Source organism: Selaginella moellendorffii, unplaced genomic scaffold, assembly GCF_000143415.4.
Source record: "Selaginella moellendorffii unplaced genomic scaffold, v1.0 SELMOscaffold_208, whole genome shotgun sequence".
NCBI classification, from domain to species: domain Eukaryota; kingdom Viridiplantae; phylum Streptophyta; class Lycopodiopsida; order Selaginellales; family Selaginellaceae; genus Selaginella; species Selaginella moellendorffii.
In genome coordinates this window covers 37,721-56,476 of record NW_003314468.1, presented here as the reverse complement: position 1 = coordinate 56,476, position 18,756 = coordinate 37,721, and the positions used below count along the sequence as shown (strand labels likewise).

The 18,756-nt window shown below is 43.7% G+C and overlaps 2 protein-coding genes and 3 long non-coding RNA genes across 5 annotated transcripts; 1 reads left to right on the top strand and 4 right to left on the bottom strand.

The window, feature by feature from the left end:
• Positions 1–885: 885 nt before the first annotated feature.
• Positions 886–1,308, bottom strand: LOC112343783. The gene is made up of 3 exons (XR_002991407.1): positions 1,197–1,308; positions 1,059–1,140; positions 886–1,001 (listed from the first exon to the last, which is right to left on the bottom strand). It is a non-coding gene; the product is annotated as an uncharacterized LOC112343783 (long non-coding RNA).
• Positions 1,309–1,498: 190 nt separating this feature from the next.
• LOC112343786 lies at positions 1,499–14,625 on the bottom strand. The gene is made up of 4 exons (XM_024667820.1): positions 14,532–14,625; positions 14,279–14,474; positions 1,552–1,580; positions 1,499–1,513 (listed from the first exon to the last, which is right to left on the bottom strand). The coding sequence occupies exons 1-4, from the start codon at positions 14,613–14,615 to the stop codon at positions 1,499–1,501; spliced, it is 324 nt and encodes a 107-aa protein (XP_024523588.1). The 5' UTR covers positions 14,616–14,625.
• Positions 3,075–3,613, bottom strand: LOC112343785. Its single transcript, XR_002991409.1, has 3 exons — positions 3,522–3,613; positions 3,413–3,469; positions 3,075–3,360 (listed from the first exon to the last, which is right to left on the bottom strand). It is a non-coding gene; the product is annotated as an uncharacterized LOC112343785 (long non-coding RNA).
• LOC112343784 lies at positions 8,839–9,132 on the bottom strand. Its single transcript, XR_002991408.1, has 3 exons — positions 9,122–9,132; positions 8,984–9,065; positions 8,839–8,926 (listed from the first exon to the last, which is right to left on the bottom strand). It is a non-coding gene; the product is annotated as an uncharacterized LOC112343784 (long non-coding RNA).
• A 1,896-nt stretch (positions 14,626–16,521) lies between the features above and the next one.
• Positions 16,522–18,064, top strand: LOC9648395 (LIMR family protein SELMODRAFT_432210-like). Its single transcript, XM_024667818.1, has 6 exons — positions 16,522–16,620; positions 16,727–16,812; positions 17,047–17,137; positions 17,338–17,460; positions 17,553–17,604; positions 17,946–18,064. Exons 1-6 carry the CDS (start codon positions 16,522–16,524, stop codon positions 18,062–18,064), a joined length of 570 nt encoding a protein of 189 aa, XP_024523586.1.
• Positions 18,065–18,756: the final 692 nt, after the last annotated feature.

Here is an 18,756-nt window from a genome sequence, read left to right as displayed (position 1 = left end):
ACTAAGAAAAGACCAAAGTGACGTTGCTGTTTTGGAAAGATTCGCGCATTTAGCTTATTAATTTAAAAAAATTACAACTGTATTAACGTCTTGATCGTCTTGTCCTGGAGTAGATTTCTAGGATCCTAAAAACTCGACCCTATAGCAGGAGATGTCACGCCTACTGATCAGTACGTAAGCATTTGCAAAAGAAAACTTACAATGTGCTTGTGACAAAGTTCGTGAGTTAGAGGGGGAGGAAAAGCTCGACGGTTTTGTGGGCCTCCCTTTGCCTTGTTCCAAGTAGCATTCTCTAAAGTTCTATTTTCGAAGTTCTGTTCCTTGTCAAAATCCATTTCTACAATATTATTGCGACAGTGTTCCTGGAGTCGTTTGCATCAAAGCGACAGGATGGGAAAATCCAGCAAGATGGAGAGCCAAATGGCACTCACGACTAAGCCATCAACTCGGCTTAGGGCTGATTGAGGGTGTCCCTGGCTAACTTGTGGTAACCTTGAGCACGAAGAATCTACAAAGACCAACGAGACAATGATAATGATCTTCACATGGCAAACTGTCCTGTTTCGTTTTAGTAATATATCACAAAGAATATTTATGCTTCTTGATGGGCACCACAAGACTATAAACAGTATATAGACAGAGATAAATTTATCATCACGTTTCAAAGGCAAAAGTTTGCAACATTGACAAAAGTACTTGGAATCCAAAGCATCTAGGTTTTAGATATTTATTACTTTTATTGTAGTTTGTATATCAAGTCTTTGTTTCCCTGATTGTCTCTTTTCAGAAATTGAGATTAAAAAATATAAAGACAATAGATAGCTGTTATTTTCAAGTAGGTCATGTATTTAGAAAGATGTTTTAGCTTGAGGCATCTTTGGCTCAATTTAGATATTAGAAACCAAAGATGTTATCTGCAGCTTCCACAGCCTTCTTTTTGGCGTCTGGGTTCATCTTGTCAATGAGCTCCTTGCGCGGCTTAAACTTACGGAAGGTGAACTCTGCAAATAGAACAAAAGGAGCGTGCAGTCTTCAGTGGTTTACATTAGACACCTCACCTCCAATGATGCCATTGGAATCCTCCTGATGGAACACAATACGGTTGCTATCAGACCAAACAAAGAGTTTGATGCGGTACACCTGTACTCATAAGCATGAGCTGTGACTGAAATACAAAAGGCAGCCTGGGCACAAACCTTGAAGTACGGGTTTTGCATATCAGGGTACCTTAAGACCCCGATGTCAATTATGGTCTTCTCGTGGTGCTCATGCTTGGCAAAGAAATTTTCAAAGCTGGTAATGGTCACCCCTGACTAAGCAACAATTTCCCCAACAACTTTAATGTCGATCTTGGTTGATTTCAGGACGTCCTCATCTGCGATGAGATTCACAAACCAGACCTGAACCTGTGACGAGAGAAGGCGGCAAAGGTTAATAGAGCTCTTCCATAATACATGACTCTTTTACCGCTTTCACAGTAGCTGGGTCCGGTGACCTGTCAATCTTGAAATCGCTAGAGCTTTTGTTGAGAAACTGGTCAGCTCTGCTAACTCCATCGCCCATTGGCTCAACCAGGGGATTTTGCATGAACGTGGAGTTGACCTTCTCCCAAGTTCGCTCTTTCGGTGGCACTTTGGCTAGAAGGTCTGTGGTTCCCGAGATGCAAACTTTGAGAACCTCATCCATCTTCTTCACTGTTTCTGCATTCAATGTCCCAAACGATGGTGCCAGGTTGGTGTGGAGGTAATCCTCAGAACTCTTGGAACGCACATCAATCTGGAGCATTCCACAAGGAGTTAAGCACTGCTTTGGGCAAGACAGGTTCCACTTTACCTTGCTGAAATCAAAATTCGCCTCAATGTCACCAAGGCTCCCTGCATTGTCGCCATGGTTGCCATTGCAATTCACCTTCAGAAGAGGTATGTACACCAGAAGAAGACTAATGGGGTAAATGGGTTAGTTTAGTGCACAAAACATGTTTATCCCAAAATGAAGTATAGCTTGACTCATCGTGCATGACTTTGTCATACATATACCTCCAAAACTGCAGGTTAAAAAACAAAAGGTGATTAGGTGGATTGAGCGTTCTGAAAGATTAGTTTAGTGCAGAAAACGAGTTAAACGCATTTACACCGAACAGAAAACGCCATGCAGTAGTCCCAATATCAAGAAAATCAGGTATCATATTCTTTACGCATATGCTTTTAGGGCATGATAAACTGCCGTACATTGCTCTGGGTAGAGTGCTTGTGGAAAACCACAGGTCCACTAAGTCAACTTTCACAACTTTAAAAACCCTTTGGAGAATTGATGGTGAAGGAAATGGGCCGTGAACGTCAACAGGGTGAAATCACACTGTTAGGGGAGAGTAGCAAAATCTTGTTTGCACTTGTCTGAGATTGCCAAGGCAGGATAGGGAGGTGTTGCATGCATCTGTTTTATTGATGCCACCACCCAAGCATACCAATAGCAACGTCCTGATGAAAGCCATCGAGAATGTTAGAAACCCCTCGCCAAAGTTTAGCAGTGGCGCTGGTAGCAGTGGTAGTGGTGGTGACTAAGCAGCAGCAATCGTGGTGGAGCAACTACATTTGTTGCACGCTGAGAATCAGCTAGTGATTTTTGGACAGAGAGAATTTATGCCAAGCTATCAAGAACAAGAGTAGGATTGTTTTGTGTCACTGCTCAAGAACCACATGATGGAGCCTGGGAGTATGATTCTATTTTTTACACCTTAACCTAACTGGTTAAAGGGGTGATTATTTGATTGTAAAGTCCTTTTTTTATCCTATTATCCTAACTTGGTGCTTAACAATTTTCCCCTCGCCAAGAAATAATTGCAATCATCTTTAAGTCACCTTCCTGTCACTATAGTCTTTTTCTTAGGGTTTATTATCTTCCTTTAGATCCACCATGTTAAATATTCTTTCAAAATATTTCTGCCCACGAAAATTAAACAATAATATTACAATCCTACCCTAAACCCAACTGATTAAAGGGGTGTGTAATGGCAGCCAATGAAACACTTCCAATAACTGAAGACTGTGTTGACTAAAAATTGACTTTTAGCGAAGTTTTACGGTCAAACTATTTGCTTAATTAGACTCACGCTTCTGAATTGTACAGTTCAAGAAGAAATCCTTCCTACCTTCGTAGAAACGATCAGCTTTGCAAGATGGCACGGCCCAAGTTGGATGCCAGCGCCAATCTCAGGCGATCCACAGCGCCAGGCTCTGCGGTGCCTAGGATGTCGTTCTCTAGGCGGTCCCTGGCGAGGAAGAGTTCCTGGAGGCAGCAGAGTAGAGTGTTTGTTTCGGACTCGCTAACCAGCACTTGCTCCGGCCATTCCAGCAGCTCCATCTGATCGATCCGAAGTTTAGAGTGTAAACGAGATGTGAGAACAGCTCCATACCGATTCTTGGAGCAAGGACAGCCAGAATTTACGTGGAAAGGTTCCAGATTTTAGAAGCTGCAAGCCGGGGTTTTAGTGAGCAAGAAGAAGTTCCGAACGGATTGGTAACCTGGAGAAGAGAAGTCACCGCTGCTCTGCCTCGCGCAGCGAGGTTTTCGGTGTAGGAAGCCTCCCTACGACGCAGATCTCTGATGTTTTGCAGCGCTGCCTTGAAGCTTTTGTACCTGCGTGAAGTTAGAAGTCACCTCGAGATTATCCAGATTATCAGCTTCACCAGACGTTATTGTGTTCAAAAGCTATCTGCAAGATCAGAAAGCCTCTGCTCGTCTCGGGCCAATTAAGCCACATTATCCCTTGGCCCTTCTTTCCATGTTTTAAAACTATGAACACCAACAGCCTGGAAGACATAAAACACAGGTGACAACCCCAAGCCTGGAAAGGAAGAGGATACTAAACCCTGGCGATGGCTGTGCTCACGGTATCAAGTTCATAGAGGCGGCATATCTCTAGTGCCTGTTGCACAAAATTCACATTGAGATTCAAGAAATCGTCACACCAAGACCAACATTCAATGCCAGTTTCTGATTGGAACAACTCTGCTTCATTAGGAGAGCTTCAATCCCAGGCCTTGCTTTGGGCAAGCCGCGAGGTAAACAGGTGCTAGCTGAGATAATTGTTAGACAGACATCAAGAACAAAGAAATCAAAGGTTAAGCTGTGCGAAGACAGTACTTGAGAATAAACCAAACGATGGAGTTCTTTCAAAGCCGCCTAGAGTTTTCCTGTCTTCTTCAAGAAGATATCGAACGTCCTCCCCTTTAACATGCGCCATCATCCTGATAGAAAATTTATGTAAATATTCGACATGAGAAGTTCTTACCAGGCATTGAAAACCTTCCAACACTTCGCCAAGAGTATCTGTATAGTACTAGATTAAACTCCACTGTGACGGGGAAGAGCATTTACCTCGGTGTCGTTGCTGATAACTGCAGATAAAAGTTCTTGAAGGTCTTCGTCCCCAGAACTTTTCAATCCTTTGCACTTGGAAGCTATGCTACGCATTCCATCTAAGACCTGCACCCGATAATTGCAAGTGAACTTAGCACACTACACAGTTCATACACACCAAAGAAAAAGGCCACCAGCAGCTCCATCCAGTGAAACGTAGAGAGCTGTAGAACATCAACGTTTCCCAATAGCACCTGTATTAGCTTCTTAAGACCAAGAAGCGTCCCACGGTGGTTGCATTCCGCCCAAAACACACTATTTTCAAGCTTGGAAACCTGACTTCGCCATTTTCCCCTTGCCTGCATGTAATAAAATCTGAGAAACTAAAAACTTTGCTGCAACCACATCAAACCTTAGAAAAGTCAGGCTTAAAACCTATAGCAACACCAGGACTTCCATCAGGGAGCCTCGGGCACAGCCGCGGCATTTGCATAATGAGCAGTGTAGCTGCTTCTACGAGGCCATTTTCAGTCTGCCAAGACATAAAAAAGCATCCGGAAGTTAACGCAAGTCCAACAAAACAGCATGGAGAAAGAAACCTGCCGGTCATCAAGTTGATCCAATCGATACGATCCATGCATCCGCAAGAACGCTATCTGGAAGATTAAGATTACCAATTGAACTTACACGGACAGTCCAACAACGTCAAGCCATCCGACTGACAAGGCCGAAACTGCAAGTGCACGTTAAAGAATGATACACAAAGAGAAAACAAAAAGCTGCAAGACTTCGAACTTACTTGAATCTCGGAAAGCTTCTGCTGGAACGACACTACCTTGGAATGTAAAGTGTCTTCATCACTCAAGAGGACTCCTGTCATACTCCTGCAAAGCTCACAGGCAAATGAATCATAAGTCAAGAAAAAACTCACTGCTTCTTACCGCCAGCCAATCTACAAGACTCTCCGGAAGCCACCATGTCGCGCTTCTGTCCACATAGAAAACTTCTATGAGCTCCCACACAGCCTTAAGCATCGAGGACTTCTCCTCCTGCAAGAAAAAAAACAATCAAATAAATCTTTCACATCATCCTCTCACGCATGATACAATGGCTAACCTTGCCTTGGGTGGGCTGGTCGAGAACGCTGCGAATGCTCTTGTTATATTCTAAAACATGCTCCCACCTGCGATCACAACTAGCGTTTCTAGAGAAAAAATGAAGAATTTTTCATACCAGGCGCCTGGGTTGTAGCCCAATTGCCGCTGGTTCTGGAGAAGAGCAAAAGCCGGGAGAGAATCATACGCCAGTCGCCGCCTCTCGCATCCCATCCTTCTCCCAGATGAATCTCCGTGACTCTTCCACCGCCTCCCACAGCATTCTCGCTATAAGAGAGCTGGAGCTGGTTCCCATTGCTCCACGACACCCACAATCGCCCTGGATCCCTCAATCCGCCCGGCACGCTATAGATTACCACGGCCGAGGAGCTGGAGGATCCATCGCCACCGGCATTTCGCTCCCCGTTCCAGCTCCTCGAGGGGCCCGATCCCCGATATCGCGCGCCCAAAGCTAAAATCCTTAAGCGCTGGATCAAATCCCAGCCGTTGAAATTAGGGTTCTTGGGCGTGTGGTCTGGTGAAAGATGGAGTACAATGTAGTGCTGCCGTCTTCGCGATCAATATCTACATTCTGAACAGGCTGGTTTCTCATTGTCTTCGAATGTTACTCTCATGGGAAGCCTTTTTTTCTACATTTTGCCTTTCACAATCTTCTTCTAGGAGAAGTAATCTTCCATCTCTTTGTTCTTGTTCTTAGAACACTTGATCGACCGAGCTCCTCCTAGAGTTTCTTAAGTTCTTTCTATTCCTCCATGATCTCAAAAATTTTCTTTGTTCTTGGTGATTTCCAGGACTGTGACACAAAGGGTAAAGAACGCTCTCTTGTGGGTGGTGATACTCCTCACAGTCTTCTGCCTCCTCTTGGGAATTCTCTATGGTAAGAAGCTCTTTTCCATCTTTTGTTCTTAAACCCTTCTTCTACGTGATTGCTTGAAGCTGTGATCGGCTATGCCAATTTCACCGTGAGACGTCTTTCATCCACGACGCTGGCGTTCACCAATGATTTTAGCTTGTTCAATGCAAAGGCTCCATGCTTGTTTTCGACTGGTTTCTCATTGCCTTTTAATGTTACTCTCATGGTAAGCCTTTTCTTCTACATTTTCCCTTTCTTCATTCATCTGGCAATATTGTGTGACAGTGTGTAGCTTATACGTCTGGATCTCTGGTTAAAACTACGTGGTCTGTGCGTGCACCCTTCCCAACTTACGTGATCGCATTAAACACAATAATAGGATCAATACTCTTCATGGTAATGTTGTTTTATGTTTTATTTTTTAGAAGATATGATTGTAACACATGTGATCATATGATGAGATTTGGATATATTGTCACTGTGGATCCTTGGAACCTTGGGGGATAAATAAGGTGGATGACTAATTGCCTCATATGGAACCTTGGGGAATAAATAGGGTGGATGACTAGTTGCCTCACATGGAATAACTAGTCTACACCATAGAAGGATTGGTAGATTCAATGTAGAAATGAAGGTGTTAGTTTCCCTTGGCTCAGTAGGGGTTGTTAATCAATAGTCAATGAGGATATTAACATTTTTGAAAGGGGGGTGAGTATAACACATGTGATCATGGGATGAGATTTAGATATACTGTCACTATGGATCCTTGGAATCTTGGGGGATAAATAGGGATAAAATAGCCACTAAATCAAATAATTGCTTCTTTTCCAATTGGCTTAAGGGGAGAGAAGTAAAGTGTGTTGCAGTGATTTCCTTTTTAGATGATGTTCAAGTTCTGAACAAGGCATTCCCACAGCAAGAGAAAGTACCATTCTAGTTTACCATTTAAGTTTTGTGTTGATTCTACTGTTGGTTTTCTCTCAGGCAGACACAATGGTTCTCTTCTACCTAGCCAAGCTTGTTTTTGGCATTTTCGGGTAAGAAAGTCCTTGAGAAAAAGATTCAATCTTATTATTTCTCTTGTTGCAATTTGGCTTTGTCTTTAATTTGGCTTCTCCACATCATTTTTTTCATGCTTGTTAATCCTCCAACTCCTTCGTTTCTGAACAAGTTTTTATTCAGCTTGACAATGCCGGGAATTGTTTCCTTCCTTTCAGGCTTGCTAGGAACTATTGTGTTTGTAATTTTTTGCTACTACCTCGTCATGTCTGTCATATCTGGAGAGATGCATCTGGGAATGAAGCTTCTGTTTCTTTCCATTCATCCAATGAAACATGCATTTCCTTTTTAATGGATTTTCTAGAATGTAATGGTTTTTATTATGAAACTATAGGTGTTCTCAGCTGGACAAGAAAGTAAGAAAAGAAAAAAGGGAAGTTGCTGTTTTGGAAAGATTGGATACATTCTACAAAATGCATGGCCTGCGCATTTAGCTTACCAGATTTCAAACCCAAACAGCACCATGTTAGAGGAACACTAGGAACAATTAATCTAAAAATTTACAACTGTCTTAACATCTGGATCGTCTTGAACAAGCGAGAAATCTACTCCCGGAGTAGATCTCTAGGACCATAGCAGGAGATGTCACACCTGTGATGTGCTGCCGAAATAGCCTGAAACAACTGATCAGTACGTAGGCATTTGCCAAAGGAAACTTACAATATGCTCACGACAAAGTTCGTGAGTTACAGGAGGAAAAGCTCAACGGTTTGCCTTTGTTCCATCAGCACTGGCTGCACTGTGCCAAGTCGTTTGCAACAAAAACGCCCAGTAGCATTCTCTGAAGTTCTATTCTCGAAGTTTTGTTCCTTGTCAAAGTCAATTTAAATATTACCTTGTCTGAGAGACCTTGTTGCTCTACAATATTATTGCCACAGTGTTCCTGGGGTCATTTGCATCAAAGCAATAGGATGGGAAAATCCGGCACTAGATAGAGAGCCAAATGGCACTCACAGCCGAGCCATCAACTCGGCTTAGAGCTGATTGAGCGTGTCCCTGGCTAACTTGTGGTAACTTACCTTGAGCGCGAAGAATTTACAGAGACCAACAGGATAATGATAATGTCTCTTGTTTTGTTTTATTAATATATCACAAAGAATACTTATGCTTCTTGATGGGCACCACAAGACTATAAACAGTATATAGATAGATAGATAAACTTATCATCACCTTTCAATGTTCCAGTGGAAGGCAAAAATTTGCTACATTGACAAAAGTACTTCAAAGCATCTAGGTTTTAGATATTTATTACTTTTATTGTAGTTTGTGTTGTTTCCCTGAACGTTTTTTTTCAGAAATTGAGGTTAAAAAATATAAAGACTGTTATTTTCAAGTAAATGAAAGTCATGAGGGGATATGACTTGATTATTATTTAGAAATATGTTTTAGCTTGAAGCAGGGGGCATCTTGGCTCAATTGACACAGCCTGGATATTAGAAACCAAATATGTTATCTGCAGCTTCCACAGCCTTCTTTTTGGCGTCTGGGTTCATCTTGTCAATGACCTCCTTGCGTGGCTTAAACTTACGGAAGGTGAACTCTGCAAATAGAACAAAAGGACCGTGCAGTTTTCAGTGGTTTACATTAGACACCTCACCTCCAGTGATGCCATTGGAATCCTCCTGATGGAACAGAATACGGTTGCTATCAGACCAAGCAAAGAGTTTGATGCGGTACACCTGTACTCATAAGCATGAGCTGTGACTGAAATACAAAGGGCAGCCTGGGCACAAACCTTGAAGTACGTTTTGCATATTAGGGTACCTTAAGACCACGATGTCAACTATGGTCTTCTCGTGGTGCTCATGCTTGGCAGACTGAGCAAGAATTTCCCAAAGAACTTATGTCGATCTTGGTTGATTTCAGGACGTCCTCATCTGCAATCAGATTCACAAACCAGGTCTGAAGCTGTGACGAGAGAAGGCAGCAAAGGTTAATAGAGCTCTTCTATAATATATAACTTCTATTACTGCTTTCACAATAACTCCATAAAAAATGTGATCCTTTGTGAGTTTGTTGAGAAACTTGTCAGCTCTGTTAACCCCATCGCCCATTGGCTCAACCAAGGGATTTTGCATGAACATGGAGTTGACCTTCTCCCAAGTTCGCTCTTCTGGTGGCACTTTGGCGAGAAGAGTGGTGGTTCCCGAGATGCAAACCTTGAGAACCTCATCCATCTTCTTCACTGTTTCTGCATTCAATGCCCCAAACGATGGTGCCAGGTTGGTGTGGAGGTAATCCTCAGAACTCTTGGAACGCACATCACTCTGGAGCATTCCACAAGGAGTTAAGCACTGCTTTGGGCAAGACAGGTTCCACTTTACCTTGCTGAAATCAAAATTCGCCACAATGTCACCAATCTCCTTCAATGAACCAAAGGCTCCCTGCATTGTCGCCATGGTTGCCATTGCAATTCACTTTCAGAAGTGTACACTAGAAGAAGAATCACCCTCCTGTCACCTTTTTTTAGGATCTATTAGACTTTGCTTCTTCCTTTAGATCCACCATGTTAAATATTATTTCAGAGCCCCACTTGTTAGCCATAAAAAATTGAATTAAGCTCCAATATTAATGTTACAATCCTACCTTAAACCCAACTGAGTAAAGGGGTGTGTAATGCCATTTCTTTATTCTATTATCCTGACTTAATGCCTAACATAGTAGAAAACACCAAACCTCCTTTGGTGCAGTAGTTTAGCTTTTGACCCAATGCTGCCATGCAGACAATTGTTTCATATGCTTTTAAGGCATGATAAATTATTCAACTTAAAAAACAGCTTAAGCTTTAAAAACCCGACATTAGTGCTGGGTTTTGAGGGTGACTAACAAATCAATGTAGCCGTATATATGTATAGATTAATTGCTGAGTTCAAGTATGAAAATCAATGAAAAGCTAACACTTCCAATAACTGAAGACTCTGTTGACTAAAAGTTGACTTTTAGCGAAGTTCTACGGTCAAACTACTTGCTTAATTAGACTCACGCTTCTGAATTGTACAGTTCAAGAAGAAATCCTACCTTCGTAGAAACGATCAGCTTTGCAAGATGGCACGGCCCAAGTTGGATGCCAGCGCCAATCTCAGGCGATCCACAGCGCCAGGCTCTGCGGTGCCTAGGATGTCGTTCTCTAGGCGGTCCCTGGCGAGGAAGAGTTCCTGGAGGCAGCAGAGTAGAGTGTTTGTTTCGGACTCGCTAACCAGCACTTGCTCCGGCCATTCCAGCAGCTCCACCTGATCGATCGGAAGTTTAGAGTGTAAACGAGATGTGAGAACAGCTCCATACCGATTCTTGGAGCAAGGACAGCCAGAATTTACGTGGAAAGGTTCCAGATTTTAGAAGCTGCAAGCCGGGGTTTTACGAAAACCTCGCTGCACTTGGCAGAGCAGCGGTGACTTCTCTTCTCCAGGTTACCAATCCGTTCGGGTGTAGGAAGCCTCCCTACAACGCAGATCTCTGATGTTTTGCAGCGCTGCCTTAAAGCTTTTGTACCTGCGTGAAGTTGGAAGTGAGCTCCGGATAGTTTCGCAACTGTATAAAGTGAGTACCTTGCTAGGAACGACAGGCATTAAACACAATAATAGGATCACGGTAATGTCGTTTTATGTTTTGTTTTCTAGAACATGTGATTTCCTTCCTGCAGATGTTTGGAGGTGTTGGAATCGCAACATTACCACTGAACCTCATATTTGCGTTCAAGAATAGGCCCCAAGTGTGTTATTACTCGTGCTCAATACGTAAAGGTATGTGCTTCAATTCCTTTTACGTTTCTTGCAACTAATCTCTTCAAGGTGATGGCTTTGCAGGAGGCGACTGACTTAGCCAAGCGCTCCAACGAGCTAAAAATGGTGACTTTGGGTCTCTAACGCGAAGAAAGAGGTGGGAAGAAAGGACGAAAGCTTCAGAAAAATGTGAAGAAAGTCCAGCAGGTCAGCTCCACTGCGCACAGAAAAAAAAGAAAGCAAAACAAAAGTGGTGGACATGATCGTGTTGACAAATGCATATGTGTAGCTCGATTCAGGAGCTTGTCTTTTTGGAAGATGATGTTCAAGCTCTGAATGCAGGGAGAGAAGGTATCTCTAGTTTCCCATTTATGTTATTTCATTGCTGGAGTTTTTCTCAGGAAGACACATCCTGGGCTCTTACAGTTCTTTTCTACTTAGACAAGCTTGTTTTTGGCATTCTCATGTAAGAAATAGACTCCGAAGGCTTGACAAAGATATTCACTTCTTCTTTTATTTTTCTCGTTGCAGCTTGTCTTTGTCTATAATTTGGCCTCTCCCCTTCCGCCCTACGTTGAGGAAAGGGCAGACAAGCTTGATCTTGTCTCCTCTTGGTGGAGGGAACATCTTCCGTACAAGCCCTCCCGCCTTGTTGCCCTGCTGACGGGGACGGCCATCCAGCCAGCAGCCAGCAGCCCCTCGTGATTTCTTCTTGATCAGAATGAGCATTGATATCTCTTCCAGGCACCGAGGAGATCCTGAAAGCCTGCTCGCTGTATATTGTCTGGGCCCGACGACGACGTGAAAGCTTTCCTATCCGACTTCGACGTCTCGACGTCGTGTCCCCCCTCCTTCCTACATGGATGAGTTCTTCGATGTCACGAATGAGGCTGGGCGGTTTTCCACTTGCTTGGTTCCTTGGTGGCCGGGGAGGAGTACTTCGACGCGATGGCAATGCAGTTCCAGCGAATCTGGGATCAAGCAAAATATACTTCATTGGATGAATGGAAAGAAACAGAAGCCTCATTCCCAGATGCATCTCTCCAGATATGACAGACATGACGAGGTAGTAGCAAAAGATTCCGGTGGTTCCTAGCAAGCCTGGAAGGAAGGAAACAATTCAAATATAGAGATCGCATCGACAGCAAGTACCCCAAGCACTGTCGAGCTGAATAAAGGCTTGGTTCAGAAACGGAAAAGCTGGAGGATTGACTAGCATGAAAACAATGATGTATTTGTATAGACGCAGGACAGAAACACCCTCCATCTTCTACTCCACTGCAATATGAGTTATGGCGAGGCTTGGCTAGGATTGATCTTCAGAAGGCGTGGCCAGTGGAAGTGAACGCTCCTGCCTAGCATGGAAAGCTGTTATTGCGTTCTCCTGCAACGAGTTTGGCACCAGCCTTGAGATTGGGAGGTATTTGGCAGGCGAGGAGGGAGCGAGCACCGAGTACGAAGGGACCACCTTGCTGCGAGAGGAAGAAAATCAAAGTAGCCGTTGATTATGTAATAAATTTGACTAATATTGACTTTTGAAAAGGTCATGGTCAAGGTCAAACTATTTGCTTAATGTTTAAGCTCTATAATTCAACCATGTCACGTATTCATTTAGAAACTCATGCTTGAGCTAGACAAACCTCTGTTCTCAGCTGGACAAGAAACTAAGAAAAGACCAAAGTGAAGTTGCTGTTTTGGAGAGATTCGCGCATTTAGCTTATTAATTTAAAACATTTACAACTGTATCTTGATCGTCTTGTCCTAGATTTCTAGGATCCTAAAAACTCGACCCTATAGCAGGAGATGTCACGCCTACTGGTCAGTACGTAAGCATTTGCAAAAGAAAACTTACAATGTGCTCGTGACAAAGTTCGTGAGTTACAGGAGGAGGAAAAGCTCGACGGTTTTGTGGGCCTCCCTTTGCCTTGTTCCAAGTAGCATTCTCTAAAGTTCTATTTTCGAAGTTCTGTTCCTTGTCAAAATCCAATTAGATATTCCCTTGTCTGAGACACCTTGTTGCTCTACAATATTATTGCGACAGTGTTCCTGGGGTCGTTTGCATCAAAGCGACAGGATGGGAAAATCCAGCAAGATGGAGAGCCAAATGGCACTCACAGCCGCACGACTAAGCCATCAACTCGGCTTAGAGCTGATTGAGGGTGTCCCTGGCTCACTTGTGGTAACCTTGAGTGCAACGAATCTACAAAGACCAACGAGACAATGATAATGATCTTCACATGGCAAACTGTCCTGTTTCGTTTTATTAATATATCACAAAGAATACTTATGCTTCTTGATGGGCACCACAAGACTATAAACAGTATATAGATAGATAGATAAACTTATCATCACCTTTCAATGTTCCAGTGGAAGGCAAAAATTTGCTACATTGACAAAAGTACTAGGAATCCAAAGCATCTAGGTCACGAGGGGCTATGACTTGATTATTATTTAGAAAGGTGTTTTAGCTTGAAGTAGGGGACATCTTGGCTCAATTGACACAGTCTGGATATTAGAAACCAAAGATGTCATCTGCAGCTTCCACAGCCTTCTTTTTGGCATCTGGGTTTATCTTGTCAATGACCTCCTTGCACGGCTTAAACTTACGGAAGGTGAACTCTGCAAATAGAACAAAAGGAGCGTGTAGTCTTCAGTGGTTTACATTAGACACCTCACCTCCAATGATGCCATTGGAATCCTCCTGATGGAACACAATATGGTTGCTATCAGACCAAGCAAAGAGTTTGATGCGGTACACCTGTACTCATAAGCATGAGCTGTGACTGAAATACAAAGGGCAGCCTGGGCACAAACCTTGAAGTACGGGTTTTGCATATCAGGGTACCGATGTCAATTATGGTCTTCTCGTGGTGCTCATGCTTGGCAAAGAAATTTTCAAAGCTGGTAATGGTCGCCCCTGACTGAGCAACAATTTCCCCAACAACTTTAATGTCGATCTTGGTTGATTTCAGGACGTCCTCATCTGCAATGAGATTCACAAACCAGACCTGAACCTGTGACGAGAGAAGGCCGCAAAGGTTAATAGAGCTCTTCCATAATACATGACTCTATTACCGCTTTCACAGTAGCTGGGTCTGGTGACCCGTCAAACTTGAAATCGCAGCTTTTGTTGAGAAACTTGTCAGCTCTGCTAACCCCATCGCCCAAGGGATTTTGCATGAACATGGAGTTGACCTTCTCCCAAGTTCGCTCTTCTGGTGGCACTTTGGCGAGAAGAGTGGTAGTTCCCGAGATGCAAACCTTGAGAACCTCATCCATCTTCTTCACTGTTTCTGGATTCAATGTCCCAAACGATGGTGCCAGGTTGGTGTGGAGGTAATCCTCAGAACTCTTGGAACGCACATCAATCTGGAGCATTCCACAAGGAGTTAAACACTGCTTTGGGCAAGACAGGTTCCACTTTACCTTGCTGAAATCAAAATTCGCCACAATGTCACCAATCTCCTTCAATGAACCGAAGGCTCCCAGCATTGTCACCATGGTTGCCATTGCAATTCACCTTCAGAAGAGGTATGTACATACTCCATACTCATTTTTATAATGGGCTAAATGAGTTAGTTTAGTGCAGAAAACATGGTTAACAAAAATGAAAGTATAGCTTTACTCATCACTGCATGACTTCGTCATACATATACCTCCAAAAATGCATACCGGTTAAAAAACAAAAGCTGATTATGTGCATTGAGAGTTCTGAAAGATTAGTTTAGTGCAGAAAGCGATTTCGGTGCAGGAAACGCATTTACACCAAACAGAAAACGCCAAGCCTCCTTCGGTCCAGTAGTCTAGCTTGACCATGACTTTGAAAAAAATCAGATAATCGTTTCATATTCTTTACGCATATACTTTTAGGGCATGATAAACTGCTCTCCTCTCCTCGCGTAGACGACTTTGCCCCAGCCGGTCGCTGGAACCGCATCGCGTTGCAAAGGAACCAGTGCTTGTGGAAAACCACAGGTCCACTAAGTCAACACTAAGTCAACTTTCACATCGTCTCAGAGAGTTCATTCAACTTTAAGAAAGTTTAAGCTTTCAAAACCCTCGGAGAATTGATGGTGGCCGCGAACGTCGGAGAGTAGCAAAAGCTTGATTGGGCTTGTCCGAGATTGGGGAGCCCGACTTGTATCCATCCAAGGCAGGCGTGAGATGCTTTGGGTGCCCGAGACTAGGGAGGCGTTGCGGGCATCTGTTCCCAGCAGAGTACGAAGGGACGACGCTGCTGCAGTAGTGCTGGGTTTTGAGGGTGACTAACAAATCAACGTAGCCGTACATGTGTATCGATTAATTGCTGAGTTCAAGTATGAAAAACAATGAAAAGCTAACATTTTCAATGACAGAAGACTATGTTGACTAAATATTGACTTTTAGCGAAGTTCTTACATTGTACAGTTCAAGAAGAAATCCTACCTTCGTTTGACATCGAAGAAACGATCAGCTTTGCAAGTTGGCACGGCCCAAGTTGGATGCCAGCGCCAATCTCAGGCGATCCACAGCGCCAGGCTCTGCGGTGCTTAGGATGTCGTTCTCGCCGGTCCCTGGCGAGGAAGAGTTCCTGGAGGCAGCAGAGTAGAGTGTTTGTTTTGGACTCGCTAACCAGCACTTGCTCCGGCCATTCCAGCAGCTCCACCTGATGGATCGAAAGTTTAGAGTGTAAACGAGATGTGAGAACAGCTCCATACCGATTCTTGGAGCAAGGACAGCCAGAATTTACGTGGAAAGGTTCCAGATTTTAGAAGCTGCAAGCCGGGGTTTTAGCGAGCAAGAAGAAGTTCCGAACGGATTGGTAACCTGGAGAAGAGAAGTCACCGCTGCTCTGCCTCGCGCAGCGAGGTTTTCGGTGTAGGAAGCCTCCCTACGACGCAGATCTCTGATGTTTTGCAGCGCTGCCTTAAAGCTTTTGTACCTGTGTGAAGTTAGAAGTGAGCTCCGGATAGTTTCGCAACTGTATAAAGTGAGTACCTTGCTAGGAACGACAGGCCTTGATGCTTCGTTGCTCCCGAGCCAAGGATGTCACAGAGACCCTCAAAATGCTGGCACGGGAAAAGAGCGTTAAAAGTGTGCGTGTATCAAATAAAACGTAAGACTGCTACCTCGAGATTATCCAGACTATCAGCTTCACCAGACGTTATTGTGTTCAAAATCTGATCCGCAAGAGTAGAATGTAGTGCTGCTGGTGATCGTGGTGCTCCTCACGCTGCTCGTCTTCGCGATCAATATCTACATTCTCATCAGGTACCAGCATCCGGATGACTCGAGTCAGGCCTATCTTCCCAAGATCATCGTCGTGATTGAGCTCAGCATTGCCCAACTCTCGATCCTGATGCTCCCGGCGGACGCCGTGAATCGCCATTCCTGCGAGAAGAATCTCTACGTCGGGGTGTGTAAGCTCACTCTCCCGATGAAGCAGCTATGGTGGGTGGTTTACATCATCGACACTGTGCTCGTCTATCTCGTCATTCCCTTTCGCGATCTTCTTCTACGAGAGCGACCAGGAGAAGTAATCTTCCAGAACACTTGGTCGACCGAGCTCCCCCTAGAGTTTCTTAAGTTCTTTCTATTCCTCCATGATCTCAAAAGCTTTCTTTGTTCTTGGTGATTTCCAGGACTGTGACACAAAGGGTAAAGAACGCCCTCTTGTGGGTGGTGATACTCCTCACAGTCTTCTGCCTCCTCTTGGGAATTCTCTAAGGTAAGAAGCTCTTTTCTATCTTTCGTTTTTTTCTACGTGATTGCTTGAAGCTGTGATCAGCTATGCTGATTTCACCGTGAAACGTCCAGGACGTTGGCGTTCACCAATGATTTTAGCTCACTCAATGCAAAGGCTCCGTGCTTGTTTCTCATTGTCTTCAAATGTTACTCTCATGGTAAGCCTTTTCTTCTACATTTTCCCTTTCTTCATTTGTCTGGCAATGTTTTATAATAGTGTGCAGCTTATACGTCTGGATCTCTGGTTAAAACTACGTGGTCTGTGTGTGTTCCCGACGTACGTGATCGCATTATCAATACTCTTCACGGTAATGTCGTTTTGTTTTCTAGAACATGTGATTTCCTTCCTGCAGATGTTCGGAGGTGTTCGAATCGCAACATTACCACTGAGCCTCATATTTGCATTCAAGAATAGGCCCAAGTGTGTTATTACTCGTGCTGAATAGTATGTGCTTCAGTTCTTTTTACGTTTCTTGCAACTAATCTCTTCAAGGTGATGGCTTTGCAGGAGGCGACTGACTTAGCCAAGAGCTCCAACGTGCTAAAAAAGGTGACTTTGGGTCTCCAACGCGAAGAAAGAGGTGGGAAGAAAGGACGAAAGCTTCGGAAAAATGTGAAGAAAGTCCAGCAGGTCAGCTCCACTGCACACAGGAAAAAAAGAAAGCAAAACAAAAGTGGTGGACATGATCGTGTTGACAAATGCATATGTGTAGCTCGATTCAGGAGCTTGTCTTTTTGGAAGATGATGTTCAAGCTCTGAATGCAGGGAGAGAAGGTATCTCTAGTTTCCCATTTATGTTATTTCATTGCTGGAGTTTCTCTCAGGAAGACACATCCTGGGCTCTTACAGTTCTTTTCTACTTAGCCAAGCTTGTTTTTGGCATTCTCGGGTAAGAAATAGACTCTGAAGGCTTGACAAAGATATTCACTTCTTCTTTTGTTTTTCTTGTTGCAGATTGGCTTTGTCTATAATTTGGCTTCTCCACATCCTTGTTTTCATGCTTGTCAATCCTCCAGCTTTTCCGTTTCTGAACCAAGTCTTTATTCAGCTTGACAGTGCTGGGGGTACTTTCTGTTGATGCGATCTCTAGACCTGAATTGTTTCCTTGCTTTCAGACTTGCTAGGAACTACCCCATTTGCAATCTTTTGCTACTACTTCGTCATGTCTGTCATATCTGGAGAGATGCATCTGGGAATGAAGCTTTTGTTTCTTTCCATTCATCCAATGAAGTAAACACTTTTTTAAAAAAAAAAAAAAAATGTTTTTCTATGAAACTATAGGTACCAAGGCACGCTCATGAACTCGTTTTCTTTTCATCCATGTTTACACGTGGACGTTTGCCCGAATAGCCCATTCTGGGTCTATCCGATTCCTTTCTCCGAAAGATGCCCTTCCTGGGCAAATTCGTGAATTGACGTGAAAACCCTGTTCTTGCGGATGACTGGCCACAATGTGAATTGATCTCTTGACGCGATCAATCTCTTCTCTGCGCTTCCAGCGATCGCGATCGATTTCAGCGACACCTCCACGGATAAAACTTGCAAATTGGATGCTCCAATTAGCTGTCTTTTAAGGTCTCTTTAAGCTCTTGGCATCTACTTAGCAATCAGTACACATTTCATCCTTTCTTGAGTAAAAGGATGCAGCTTATCCATATACTCGTAGAGATTTTTCTTGAGGAACGTAGCGCTTACAAATTGATGGTCTCGTCCAAGGTCCAACCAGGTGAAGTTGTGAAGCGAAACCAAGATCTCGTACGGGTTGTTTCCAAACGCACCAGCGCTGATAGCAATCTCCCAACACCGCACACTGTCCACTTACTCTTTTGGCACTCGTCCCACGAAGAATGCCTTGGATACGTGCGAACCTCCTGTGCGACATCCACCGCTTCTGATGAGCAGAAATGCTCCAAATACAAGCATCAC